At 44.1% G+C, this 14,238-nt stretch overlaps 1 protein-coding gene across 6 annotated transcripts in view; it reads right to left on the reverse strand.

The window, feature by feature from the left end:
- Positions 1 to 2,198: 2,198 nt before the first annotated feature.
- The window catches only part of NUF2 (NUF2 component of NDC80 kinetochore complex), a 30,034-nt gene continuing 17,994 nt past the window's right edge, over positions 2,199 to 14,238 (reverse strand). For all 6 annotated transcript variants that reach the window (XM_077278390.1, XM_077278388.1, XM_077278393.1 and 3 more), the window contains exons 8-14: positions 13,842 to 13,938; positions 12,254 to 12,316; positions 9,507 to 9,644; positions 9,238 to 9,378; positions 8,955 to 9,130; positions 8,197 to 8,332; positions 2,199 to 2,440 (exon numbers count right to left, since the gene is read on the reverse strand). In XM_077278390.1, the coding sequence (XP_077134505.1) occupies positions 2,312 to 2,440; positions 8,197 to 8,332; positions 8,955 to 9,130; positions 9,238 to 9,378; positions 9,507 to 9,644; positions 12,254 to 12,316; positions 13,842 to 13,938 (880 nt within the window). In that variant the 3' untranslated portion in view covers positions 2,199 to 2,311. The remainder of the gene's footprint in view (positions 2,441 to 8,196; positions 8,333 to 8,954; positions 9,131 to 9,237; positions 9,379 to 9,506; positions 9,645 to 12,253; positions 12,317 to 13,841; positions 13,939 to 14,238) is intronic.

A 14,238-nucleotide genomic window follows, 5' to 3' on the forward strand; every position in this document is an offset into this window, starting at 1 on the left:
AGCACATCAATGTTAGGCACTCTTATTTAAAGGGATTACCCACTACTTAGACAACTTCTTCTCAATGTCTACTTTTCCCATTAGATAAAATAGTAACACCTTCTGTCACCTCCAGCGTCTGTGCTGATCCTGAGATGTAGACACTGGCTCTACCGGGGATCGTGTGATATTATTAGGCGACCAATCAGTGCTAGCGTCAATCTTCTATGGACGTAATTAACATCCGGAGGCAGTGAGAGAACGGCCAGCCACAGCTCTTACTTGCTCTGGATGTCTAATTTGTCTGAAGGAGGGGAGAGTGAAGCCAGCGCTAAATGGCCACAGATATTGCATGACATGTCACGGGAGCCCTGGGAGAGCCAGTGCGGACCCTGCTGGAATGGTTGTTGTAGTGGACATCCCCTCTAAAGTGCTGATATTGGTGCAGAAAGAATTGACAAAGGCACTGATCCCGAAGGCTACATAAAACCTATGGGCAGCACGGTGGCTCAGTGGTTAGCACTGCAGCCTTGCAGCACTGGGGTCCTGGGTTCAACTCCCACCAAGGACAACATCTGCAAAGAGTTTGTATGTTCTCCCCATGTTTGTGTGGGTTTCCTCTGGGTTCTCCGGTTTCCTCCCACATTCCAAAGACATACTGATAGGGAATCTAGACTGTGAGCCCCATCGGGGACAGCGATGATAATGTGTGCAATCTGTAAAGCGCTGCGGAATATGTTAGTGCTATATAAAAATAAAGATTATTATTATGGGCAGTTGGTCTTCCATCAGGGGTTAGGGTCTCATAAGACAATGATTGTGGTAGGCTAGCTGAGTAATGGGATTGTAACCATTTATCCCATATTTTGTAGAATTTTTTCAGGTCATTTCATGTGGGAGCGGTCCAGTTCTGACAAATTTGGAGCTCTACTGTCTAACCAGTTCTTAGTGATAACATTTTTTCCCCATAGTGTTCCCATTACATCATTAAGAAATTTGACTATTTGTTCGACAAATCCAAGAACTCTAGAGGAGATGGAAGAATTTACCAGAACATGAGTGTCACTTGGGGCATCCATCAAGGTAATCGAGGTGAAATGTAGCAAATGGTATATAGTAGGTCCTAGGCCGACCATAGAGTTTTGAAAGACGCTTATTATGGTTTGAGGAAACTGCCCCATCCCACTGCTCACCCATTAGGTGTCTCATGTCCCCCTCCTCCTCTCCCGCAGAAGGATAAGGGAGGTCTTTCTAGATTTGTGAAAATGGACATCCTGCTCTACAGCTTGAAGGAAAAAAAATGTCAGTGAGGTTCTACAGTAATGGCATTTTCACCAATTTAGGGTAGATATACGGTAATTGTGGCCACTGTCGGGTGGTAGGTACATGCCCAAAAGTGATGATGGATTTAGGATCATCTGTTTGTCCACCATAGAGACCCATTGTAAAACAAACCGTATACTGCGTGGTAAGCAGTGCAGACCCATACCTGCCAGCCAGTGGTCACTCACAATATTAACCTCAACCACTATTTATCTCTGGAATGGCTGTGTCCCCTTCATTTTTTCCAGCTGGCCATATAGAAGATCCTCTTGGAACTCAGGGGTAATTGAGTTATTATACAACCCTAGGAGGAAGCAGAGATTCCTTGGCGAAACGTGGGGAGACATACAGTACTCTGGACTAGAGATGGGAGAATTGATTCACAGGGCTGCAGTTTATTGACCGCGTTTCTTTTCTTCTTCATCCCCCACATACTCTTCGGCTTCCTTTACTCCAGGCTTTGTCTTCCGTCTCGACAAAGTCTCATTGTGTGCTGTGGCGTCACTCAGGCGACTTGCGTAAAAATTTCACGATGTGAAGTGTCATAAGTCCTGGCCTGGAGTCAAAGAGGACAAAGATACTGCGTGCGACGATGGAAATAGGTAAGAAATGGGGCAGAGAACTGGACAGCGAGCCAGAAGCTGTGGGTTTTTGAAGATTCAGCCAAAAAGGCGATTGCGGATAGTTGACGTTTCCACTCAGGGAAATTTCTATGTGGCCATATATGATTTAATATAATAGTAAAAGCTCGTTGTCAATGGCGTTTTTATGTAATACATTTTTCTTTACTTCCCTCACGTCACTTTCCATGTTCCCCATCTCAAACTTAATGGTTGCAAACATCTTCCCATGTTCAATGTTAAAGATACGCGATAAATCACAGCCCGGCAGCTTGGTACAGGAGTAATATAGTTATTTAATGATTAATAAATCACATTAGCTATTTTAAAAAATTTAGCATATTAACAAACAAAAAACAAAACAAAGACATAATACAGACTGGAAACTTCTATCGTAGGTTTAGCCTTCGACTCAGCTCTGCTACCTTCTCTTTTCTCCGTGCAGCACTGCGATCGGAGACTTTCTGCAAACTGTCGTGATATTTCTCCAGCGCATTTCTAAAGCCGGTCATGACTTCCTGTAAGGAGAAAATTGGTGGAGAAGCAAGAAAAGGAAGAAAAAATTACATTAAAAGGAAGTCAAACAAATTTTCCTTATTTTTTTTCCCGCTGACGGACGCATTAGGGCTTTTTTTGGAGGAAGAGGTTGTTGTGAACACCATTATTATTACTATACAATGTTCTGGATTTTAATTTTTACGGTGTTTATTGTGCAGGAAAAATTATATGTAAGAGGATTCCCCTCGTCAGCACGATTACAGGGATAAAAGTGCTTCGTTCTTGGGGTTGTTTCATGAACCTTTTGCCTATATTCATCTTTCTACATGAGGCCAATTTTTTAAATCTGACATTGCTTTAAGTGGTAATCACTCAGGAATGCCTCCACAAATCTCAGTGCTTCCGAGAATATTTTTTTCGTGACACATTAGAGGTAAATGTTAGTGATGAGTGAACGTGCTTGGATAAGGTGTTATCCGAGCATGCTCGAGTGACAACAGTACCGTATTTTTCGGACTATAAGATGCACCGGACAATAAGACGCACCCCAAATTTTGGAGTGGAAAATAGCAGAAACAAGATTTTTATAAGATGGGGGTCCGTCTTATTGTCCAAATTTAAGGTATCTTACCTGAGGGCCGGCGGTGGTAGAGCGGAGTCACAGGAGGTATGGTCCCTTCCTCAGGAAGCCGGCGGCAGCAGAAGTGGGGCGGTGCTGCAGTCCCGGGCTATCCCAGCAGTTCGATGTTGAGGGGGGGGGGCGGTGTCAGCAATGAGGCAGAGCATGGAGCAGGGTCCCTTCCTCAGGATGCTGGCAGCAGAAATGTGGCCCTGTGTCCACGGCGAGCAGAGCCGAGTGCATCACCGGTCTCTCTGCGGCCATCTTCCTGAGGCCGTGTGTGCACAGATTGAGATCTGGGCGGCCCTCGGCTTCAGGAAAATGGCTGCCGAGAACTCAATCTGTGCATGCGTAGACATTTTTCTGAAGCAGAGGGCCTCCCTGATCTCAATCCCACCACCTCAGGAAAATGGAGCGTGAGAGGTCAGCTGAGATCACAATCCACGCACACGCGCCGCGTCCGGCAGCCCACGGCTTCAGGAAGATGGCCGCAGGAGAACCAATGATGCACTCTGCACGGCCGACACCGAGCTCAGCATCGCCACACCTCTGCCGGTTCCCTGAGTAAGGGACGCTGCTACACCACTGTCGCAACTCCCCAGTAAGCGTGCATTCGGACTATAAGACGCACCCCCCCCCGATTTTCCTCTCAAATTTTTGGGGGACAAAGTGCGTCTTATAGTTCGAAAAATACAGTATCTTTGATGTGCTCAAAAAATAAGTTTGAGTCCCCGCGGCTGCATGTCTCACGGGTGTTCGACAGCTGTAACACATGGAGGGATGGCCTGCTTGTTAGGGAATCTCGTCATGTGTTGCAGCTGTCGAAAAGCCACGAGACATGCAGCCGCGGGGACTAGAACATATTTTTCAAGCACACTGAAAATACTCAGCACACGAGCATGGTCGCATAACACCTTACTCGAGAACATTCGCTCATGACTAGTAAATTTAGTGTGAAAAAAATTAGCATTTTTGAAAATATTGGAAATTTTACACATTTTAAAAAACTTATTTTCAAACTTTGGTATGATCATTTGTTTTAATGGCATAAAAATTCAATCAAACTAATATCTATTTCATGTTTACGTTACATTAGTATCATTTTATTTTTTTTTAAAGGGAACATGACAGGTCCCCCCCAAATCACCAGCATTTGTATATCCTGTATAACTTTCCTTGCCAATCCTGCCATCACACTCACAGGGGTCTGATAACATGCAGAGAGGGGCAACTAGTCTGGGGAAACAAATGCCCCTTCGACTTGACTTGCATATTAAAATTGGACTTCAGAAATAATTTTTCTAAAGATCTGCTAATGTGTCAAACACTATAAAGGGCTGGTTGGGCTACTGATTTGGGGGATTTAAAATGTCTTTTTTTAGCCCATGTTTTTTTTTTATTTTTTTTTAAGTTCACAACAGGTAATAGGATAACATGGACCCAATAATCTGTAACACAATTTCTCCCAAGTATGAAAATCCCAAATATGTGGTCAGAAACTACTTTTCATGCATAGTGCAAGGGGAAGGAGCGCCATTTCGAAGTACAGATTTTGCTGGAATGGTTTGCAGGTGCCATGTCGAAATACCAAAGACCCCAACAGATCAAAAACGGACCCCATATTAAATTTCTTTAAATTTTCACAAGTGGTAATAGGTGAAAATTAATAATTTGTTATGCATTTTATTCTGTACTCGGCAACATCCGCTATGTGGCTGTACATTTCTATTTGGCCACATGATGAGACGCGGGAGGGACGGAGCGCCATTTCATATTTGAACCACAGATTTTTCTAGATAAGTTTGTAAACTCCATTTGTAGAAACCCTAAGTGCTAGCACAGTAGAATCCCCCCGAAAGTGGCCACATTTGGGAAACTACACCCCTGTGGGAATTCATCTACAGGTGTAGTGACAATTTTGACTCAGTGTTTTCCAGAAATAAGTGCAGTGGATGTTGCAGAGTGAAAACTGAAAATCTGCCATTGCAGCGCCCCATACATTGCAGCGCCCAGTATATTGCAGGGCCCCGTACATTGCAGGGCCCCATACATTGCAGCGCCCAGTTTGTGCTTCTGTACACATGCACCTTGTAAACTATTAAATGCTTTCTTCACACTACAGTATTGCCAATTGCAATACACCGACTGGGGTCTAGGCACACTGTACGGCTCAGAAAGGAGTGGGGCATCTAGAAGCGCACACGGTGTATTGATTTTTTTTTTTTTTTTTTGCCTGAACCATGTCACTATTTCAGAGACTTTGTGCTACAAGTAATGTACTAACCCCCCTATATTTCCATTGGCAGACCTGAGTGGAGGCTTGCTTTTCATGGGTTGAGTAGAAGCTGTTCTTGATAGTTTTTGATTAACGTATATACTCGAGTATAAGTCGACCCAAGTATAAGCCAAGGCACCTAATTTTGCCACGAAAAACTGGGAAAACTTATTGACTTGAGTATAAGCCGGGTATGCATTGGGCCCTCATCCCTATCCTGGTATGCATGGCTCCCCATCCCCGTCCTTGTATGCATGGCTCCCTGTCCCTGTATGCATGGCTCCTTATCCACTATCCTTGTATGCATGGTTCCTATAAAAAACAAAAAACAAACACAACCTACTTACCTTCCCTGCGCGCCCTCGCTGCATCTCGTTCCGGCACCAGCAGCTCTTCCGGCCAAGCGATCACGTGCCCCCGCTCATCAAGGTAATGAATATTCACTCCACGCCTATGGGAGTGGAGAGGGGTGAATATTCATTATCTTAATGAGTGGGGGACGTGTGATTGATCGGCCCGGAAAAGCTGCTGGCATCGGAAGGAGATGCAGTGAGGGCGCGCAGGGAAGGCAAGTAGGATGTGTGCTGGATGCAGGCGTGTGTGCTGGAAGCCAGTGCAGTGAATATTCACATCTCTTTAGCAGTGGCCACAGTTACAGCAGCAGACTCCTGCCTCTGTGACCCGCTGCTCCGTCGCTCCCCCTCCATCTTTCTGAGATAATGACTCGTGTATAAGCCGAGGGAGGCGTTTTGAGAACAAAAAATGTGCTGAAAAACTCAGCTTATACATGAGTATATACGGTACTTTTAAAGGGAATGTCACCAGGTTTTTGCTGTATAATCTGAGAGTAGCATAAAGTAGAGAACCCTGATTCTAACAGTGTCACTTACTGGGCTGTTTGGTGCAGTTTTGATAGAATCCGTGTTTTCTCGGCAAGAGATGTAGCAATGGTCAGAAAGTGGAGCTGCGTATAACCCCATCCACACCTGAGTGACAAACTGCCAATCAGTGGTAGAGGCAGGGTTATACAGATTAGCTGTACTGACATGCGCAAAACATCTAGTCCTGCAATGATAACCTCATGCTGATAAGTCACCGATTGTATTGAAACTACAGCAAGCGACCCATCAATGGAATCAGAGTCTCTGTCCCAAACATTATGCTGCTCTCAGATTATATAGAATAAAATTTGCTGACTGGTCAATCCCCTTTTAAGGCTCAGCTCACATTTATCCTGGGCACTAATATCAGAGTTTACTTCTAAATCTTCAAAATAAGTGACTCCGGTGAAACCACTGCAATGAGGCACATGGAGACACTTTGGGCTCCATCTGGCCACTTTTCTGTTGGTGTCCCATATTTGTAGTCAAGCACGAAATCGCTGTCGACCACACTCCTGTGCACCTCTAAAAAGATGGGACACTGCTGGAACAGAGGCTTGACAGAGTCCAAAGTGTCTCCATTCACATTATTATAGTGAACTGTTTTTATGCGGGTTTCATCCGAATCCTGTTTTTTAGCAAGTTAGAAACCCCAATGCAAATGCTCAAAACAAATGAGAACCGAACCTTTTTGCAGTTTTTGGGAGTTGGGAGGCAGAATGAACAAATAAACAGCATTTTGAGAAATGTATGTATGTATGTATATAATATATATATATATATCTATATCTATATATATATGTATATCTCTCTCTCTCTATATATATATATATATTAAGGCATCTCTATTCTTTGGATCAGTATGATTATAAAGATAGCAGATTTATGTAGGGTTTAAAATGTTTTCCCTACTTTTTCACACTATGAACAATTTTGTAGGGAAAAAGTGTCATGTCAGGAAAGGATCCAGTAGTAAAAATAAAAATTCTGGAATTTGCAAGTGGTTTGTGTTGCAGTTTTGTGAGGTCTGTCACTTTATTTTTCAGCTGAGCTGTAGTTTTTATTAGTACCTTATGATGTTTTGAATGTTCTTTATTGCATCTTAGGATGTTGCGGAGTAGGAAAATCTGCATTTCTGGTTCTTCAATATTTTTTTTTGCCTTTAGTGTTTACCGTTTGGGTTAAATAATGTAACATTTTGATAGATAATACCAATTAGGCATGTTCTTATTTTTTTTTTATTTTATAAAAGGTGAAAAAGGAGATTAAAATTTTTATCCCGTGTATTGCAGTAAAGGGCAAAAATCACAGTTCTTATATGAACTCTTATTGGCACCCAGACAGGATTGCATGGGTTAATGAAGTGTCAACAAGTAGCCCATTGGTGGCCGCAGATTGTTAGGCCATGTGAGCGCTGAATCTAATGTCATTCCAGGACTGGGAGACCAGGTGTCAAAATTGCTGGATTAATGCTGAGGCCGGGAACGGATTTTTTTTTATTTTCCATGGGACACTACAGCTTTTAGGAATGGGTTGACCAAGTAGTGGACAACCCTTTTAAGGGATTTATCAGTAGCTGTTAGTGGGACGGACCCAGGCATCCACACCTGACATAGGACGCATTAATACGTCCTATGTCAGGAAGGGCTTAACATGAACTAGAAACTCAAGGGGGCCCATCAATGTACTGGCAATGTACTGCCAGGTAAATGTATTGAAATGACCACAGCTCATGAGAACATCTCACAAGGATCATCAATGGACACAGAAGCTCTTGAGCTCACCCAAGTATGAGGATTCATGTTCTGAGTGTTTGGGCCGTTTCAGACTAGAGTATACCAGAAGTTTTTTGGAGTGCTAAAGTTAAAAATCAGCAGTGATACAAGAAGTTTCTGTGTAGCCCCAACCTTAGGTAGGCAGCAATTCCTTCTGGGAAGTCGACAATCTGGAATAACCCGGGTTCCACTACACAATGACATGAGCGATCCCCAATCCGCTCACCTGACACTTTCTGTTGTCCTTTTCTACTGCCTCCAGGAGCTGATCTTTCTTATTGCTTATCTGTCGGATTTCTTGAAGAACGTGTGATACGCGTCCATGCATGGCCTGTCTCTTTTCTTGAATGTGGCTGCAGATCCTGTGTAATTAAGAGATTAGTCAAACGTTCAATTCCTCCCCAATGTATAACTAGGATGGCACTCCTCCTCTAGCACAGGCTTTCTGTAGAATCAGAGGTTCTCAAACTCTCCAAAGAGGAGCCTCAGCGGCCAGGAACATGGTGATATCCGAACCTCACTACTGGTCTAAATATCACCTCAAATAACTAAAAGTTTGTGTGATGGGCAATAAAAATAAAAAAATTATGGTGCAAAACCACAGACATATGCACCCAAAGGCCTGTCCTGCATATGATCAATTCTGTAAAAAATATCTGCCTACAGAGTAATCAAGCACCAGCCACGATAACGAGCAGCCGGCACGAGCCACCATAATGAGCAGTCGCCACCAGCCACGATAACGAGCAGCCGGCACCAGCCACCATAATGAGCAGTCGCCACCAGCCACGATAACGAGCAGCCGGCACCAGCCACCATAACGAGCAGCCGGCACCAGCCACCATAACGAGCAGTCGCCACCAGCCACGATAACGAGCAGCCGGCACCAGCCATGGGGTTGTCCACATTTTCTCCGCTAACAGACGAGAGCTCACATGGAATTCGGTACAGAAAGACAAAATAGTGACCGGAAATAAAACTCACTCCAAATTCTCGTTTTTCCGCTGCAGAAAATCCTCTACTTTCTTCTGATTCTTGATATCCATTTTTGCCAGTTTCTCTTTCTTTATCTGGATACTTCTTTTAAACTGGGTTTCTTCAGTAGCGCCGGATTTCAGCTCCAAGTTCTTATTAACAATTTGTTCATCTTTTTGTCGAGCCTAAGAGAAAAAAAACAACAAGTAATATAATACATGAAAGTGAGAGACACCAAATCTGAGTGTATGCACAATAAGGTGTCACAGGGGGCTGAAGCCCACCCTTGTACCTCTTCCAGGATCTTCCTGTACATCTCCAGGTAGGTCTTCATACTATGCAGCTTCTTATTATAGGCCTGCACATCTGACTGCCACAGACAGGCCATGGTCACCCGCTCCCGATAATGATCACATTTCTCACTGGTCTCTTGCTGTGAAGACAATGTTATATACAGAACCTTTCAGAAGTTTACAAGGGACAAATGACGCAGGAGAAATAACTAGGGATTTATTGATTACACAGTGGCCGACAGTCAACAGGGGCATTCTTTGATCTTACCCTTGCTTCCTTCAGTCTGTGGACATTTTCTTTCATCCGCTCAGTTTTATTCTTGCGCTGTTCTGGAGATTCCACTACCTGGGATTTCATGCTCTCTTGTTCTTCCTTCATGGTGGCAATGAATAGCTTGTGCTGATTCTGTGGAAAAGAGATAAGTTCATCAGAGAGAAAAACATCCACCTGGAATTTACAGATGACATAGATCTCATGTGCTCGGGTGCTAAAAGAGTATCTTCAGCATGCTCAAAAACTATGTTCCAAGTTTCCGTGGCTGCATGTCTCTCGGCTGTTCGACTGCCGCAACACATGCAGGAATTGCCGAACAAACTGGAAATCTGTGCTGAAAACGCTCCCCTCAGTTTATATATGAGCAGCCACCTGCTTCCAGAACACATCCTACTTACCTTCCCTGCGTGCCCTCGCTGCATCTCGTTCCGGCGCCCGCAGCTCTTCCGGCTGAGCGATCACATGTCTTCCGCTCATTAAGGTAATGAATGTTCACCCCTCTCCACTCCCATAGGCGGAGTGATATTCATTACCTTAATGAGCGGGGACATGTGATCGCTCGCCCGGAAGAAACAAGATGCAGCGAGGGCGCACAGGGAAGGTAAGTAGGATGGTTTTTTTTGTTTGTTTTATAGGAACCATGCATACAACGACAGGGAAGGGGAGTCATACATACAGGGATAGGGAATAAGGGACCATGCATATAAGGACGAGGATGAGGAGCCATGCATACCAGGATGGGGATGAGGGGACAATGCATACCCAGCTTATACTCGAGTCAATACGTTTTCCCAGTTTTTCGTGGCAAATTTAGGTGCCTCGGCTTATACTCGGGTCAGCTTATACATGAATATATATGGTAACTCCTCACATCCAGCTGAACGATGATCACCAGGTACACCTCTATAGATTTAGTGTTGGCTGTGCCTGGTGAACAGCAAAGAGGGGCCAGTGTTTGCTGCAGCCCACCGATCGTGGCTGGATCTCCACCTGTTAGTCTGATGACCTTTCCTATATCGTTATTATTGAAGTCCTGGAAAACTCCTTAGGTTCTGTGCACACGTTAAGTATTTCCTGCGTTATTTTTCTATGCAGGTTCGTCACAAAAACAAAGTTTTCCTAGAACCAGGTAAGTGAATGAGAGTCTTAAAATCTTCTGCATAAGTTGCTTTTCCTGCAGATTTGAAGCAGTTTCATATCTGCCGCATTCCAAGTTTTCTCCGATTCTAATGAATGGGAAAAATGCAAGCAAAAAAACAAAAAGAAGCATAAAAAACGAGCGTATTATATGCTACGTTTTTCTTAAGAACACATCAGTATTTGAAGCAGATTTTTCTGTGTACATACCCTTATAGAGGAATACTACCCATATTTTTCGGACTACAAGACGCACCGGACCATAAGATGCACCCCAAATTTTGGAGTGAAAATAGAAGAAAAAAAGATTTTTATTAGATGGGGGTCCCTCTTGCTGTCCAAATTTAAGGTATCTTACCTGAGGGCTGGCGGTGGTACAGCAGGGTTACAGGAGGCATGGTCCCATCCTCAGGATAAGTCCGGTCCGGAGTCGGCGGTGCTGATGTTCTTTGTGGGCTGTGGCGAGTGCACCTTAGCAGGGTCCCTTCCTGATAAGGTGGGCAACGCCACGGCCTGGTGTCCACGGGGGGGGGGTTGCGGCAGTAGTGTGGCGGAGGCAGAGGTGCGGTGATGCTGAGGCGCGGTGGGTGGTACGGAGTGCACCTGAGCAGGGTCCCTTCCTCAGGTGGGGTGACACCGCGGCCCAGAGTCCAAGGAAAGCAGCAGAGTCGGGTTAAACACGGATTTTTCGGTGGCGGACGCCATCTTCCTGAGGCCGCGCGTGTGCAGATTGAGTTCTCTGCTTCCTGGAGCTTCAGGAAAATGGCTGCGGGAGGCAGTGCGTGCGCATGTGGAGATCGCGGCAGCCATTTTCCTGAAGCTGAGAGCTCAATCTGCGAACTCAGCTTCAGGAAAATGGCCGCCGCAACCTCAATCTGCGCACGCGCGGCCATTTTCCTGAAGCCACGGGAAGCAGAGAACTCAATCTGTGCACGCCGCCACCGAGAAACCCGTGATTCACCCGGCTCTGCTCTCCGTGGACACCGGGCCGTGGCGTCGCCACACCTGAGGAAGGGACCCTGCTCAGGTGCACGCCGTACCGCCCACCGCGCCTCAGAATCACCGCACCTCTGCCGCCGCCAAACCACACCCAACTGGTAAGCCTACGTTCGCACTATAAGACGCACCCCCCACTTTCCTCACAATTTTTTTTGGGGGAAAGTGCATCTTATAGTCTGAAAAATACGGGAAATGTGAAGTTATAGGAGCTTATGTGGAATATCTACCATTTAGGAGGGCCCTACTGGTACTTCACACTTGTCTTGTTCTTTTTGGAGGTGCAGGTCAGTCTTTTTGATATTTGTAGTGACCGCTGCTGACAATCACTGAACTCAGAGACGTACCATACATGTAAATGGCATTGCTGAGACCAGTGATTGCTTGCAGTGGTCACGAGACCAATTGTAGTCATCCCATCTAAAACCACTGGAGCAATGAGACTCAGGGGGAAAGCAATGCTTACTGCATCATTTTAACACATTTTTCTCTCTTTGCTCAACGAAAAAAAAAAAGTAAAAAAAATAAAAAATAATATATTTTTTCTGGATGTACTTTCTCATTCTCATATATTTTTGTTGGTTTAATTGTTTTAGAACTGTACTTACCAGTTTCTTCATTTTTTCAGCAAGGTCAGCTTTTTCCTGTGCAATCTTTTCCTGAAGGACGAGCTATAGAACCCAAGATATAAGGATATCGGTTATCACAAGGGCTCACTAAGAATATATACATCACTCTTGTGGGGCTGTGCTGTATAAAGAAGGGCAGGAATTTGATGCTCCACTGAAACAATAAGGTTATTATGACTTTTTTTGACTCCTAAAGAACCGAGGAACAGCATTTTTTAGCCATCGATTGGGTCGTAGAACCCACCCACCCAACATAAAATATATATATATATTATTATGCATTGCTTTTATAGCGCCATCATATTCCGCAGCGTTTTACATACATTATCATCACTGTCCTCAATGGGACTCTCAATCTACATTCCCTATCTGTATGTCTTTGGAATGTGGGAGGAAAACGGAGAACCCGGAGGAAACCCACGCAAACACGGGGAGAACATACAAACTCCTTGAAGATCTTGTCCAAAAAATAAAATTAAAATAAGTACTTTAACTCCTTGATGATGCAGCTTTTTTTTGCAATTATTTTTCCTTCCCCTTTTTCCAAGACGCATAACTTGTTTTCTCTCCATCGACAGACTCTTAAAAGGAACCTGTCAGCAGGATTGTGCACAGTAACCTACAGACAGGGTCAGGTCGGCGCCGTTATACTGATTGCAGTGATACCTTGATTGATGAAATCTGTCTTGTGGTTGTTGTGTAATCTTTATTTTCAGTTTTGAGTTAATGATATGCTCGTGCTCCTGGGTGGGGCTGGGGTATGTGCTGCTCTGATTAGGTATTCATAATGCAGGCTACTAACAGGTCACTGATTCCTCACTGACCGGCCCCCAGTTTGCATAATGAATACCTAATTTACTGAAGAAAGAGACAAAAAACGCTTCTGCAGGCAGGTGCCGGCCGTGGTACCTGCTCTGCAGCATAATCACATGGATAGTGTGCCAATAATACATTTTCTTGATGTTATCCAGCTAGGGAAAAAAAAAAAAAAATTGAAAATGGCGCCTGTGCAGTAGTAGCTATAGGTGTCTATAGCTGTGATCCAATAGCTGCTACGGCGCATGCGCTGGCAGCGTCATCTCACTGAAGAAAAAAATAATTCCTCCTCCAAGATGGCGCCTGCTGACAGGTTCCCTTTAAGGCTTGTTCTTTGCGGGACTTTGTAATTTTGAATGACACCATTCTTTACCATGTAATGAACTGAAAAAAAAAATTCCAACTGCAGTGGGGAAAAAAAAATTGAGTTTGTGGCCATTTCCCCTCCCTCAAGACCGATAACTTTTTTTTTACATTTTTCCATTGATGGAGCTGTGTGAGGGTTTGTTTTTGCAGAGCGAGCTGACATTTTTAATTGCAACATTTAAAAGGTATTTTGAACAGTTTAGTAAGAGTTTTGAGGGACAAACGGAAAAAAAAAACAAAAAACAAAAAACCCCCAGCAATTTGGGGGTCCTGATTATGGTTTTCCTTTACGGCATACAGCATATGGGTGAAATAATTTGGGGAGTGAATATTGCCCCAGGGCTCCTTGCGATGACATCTATAAGACCCCCGAGGGGCAACTCACGTCTTTTCCACGATACTCCTGGCTTATGGATTGCTGAAGATCTTGAATTTCACTGGAAAGAGTCTTGAATTCTGCTTGTTGTTCAGGTGGGACCGTCCTAGGGTGAAAAACAAAAAGGTTTAGTTATCCCTGGAATAAATGATCACTTCACTTTCAGACATTTTGCTTAAGGTTATAGATTAGGAGCCAAATAACAAAAGTGCACATAATTTTATTTGAAAAAAAAAAAAAAAAAAAAAACCCAACATTTTCCATCCTTGAAATCGCTCTAAAGTGCAGCTTACGAGGGCTGTCAGTTTTTCCTAATTTGCTATTCACTGGTCGTTATTATGGTAAATCTGTGTCCTGCAGAAGAGATGCCTAGAATGACGTTAGGAAGAGGGGTTGGGTCTTCGTT

The sequence above is a fragment of the Ranitomeya variabilis genome, chromosome 8 (genome assembly GCF_051348905.1).
Source record: "Ranitomeya variabilis isolate aRanVar5 chromosome 8, aRanVar5.hap1, whole genome shotgun sequence".
Lineage (NCBI taxonomy): Eukaryota > Metazoa > Chordata > Amphibia > Anura > Dendrobatidae > Ranitomeya > Ranitomeya variabilis.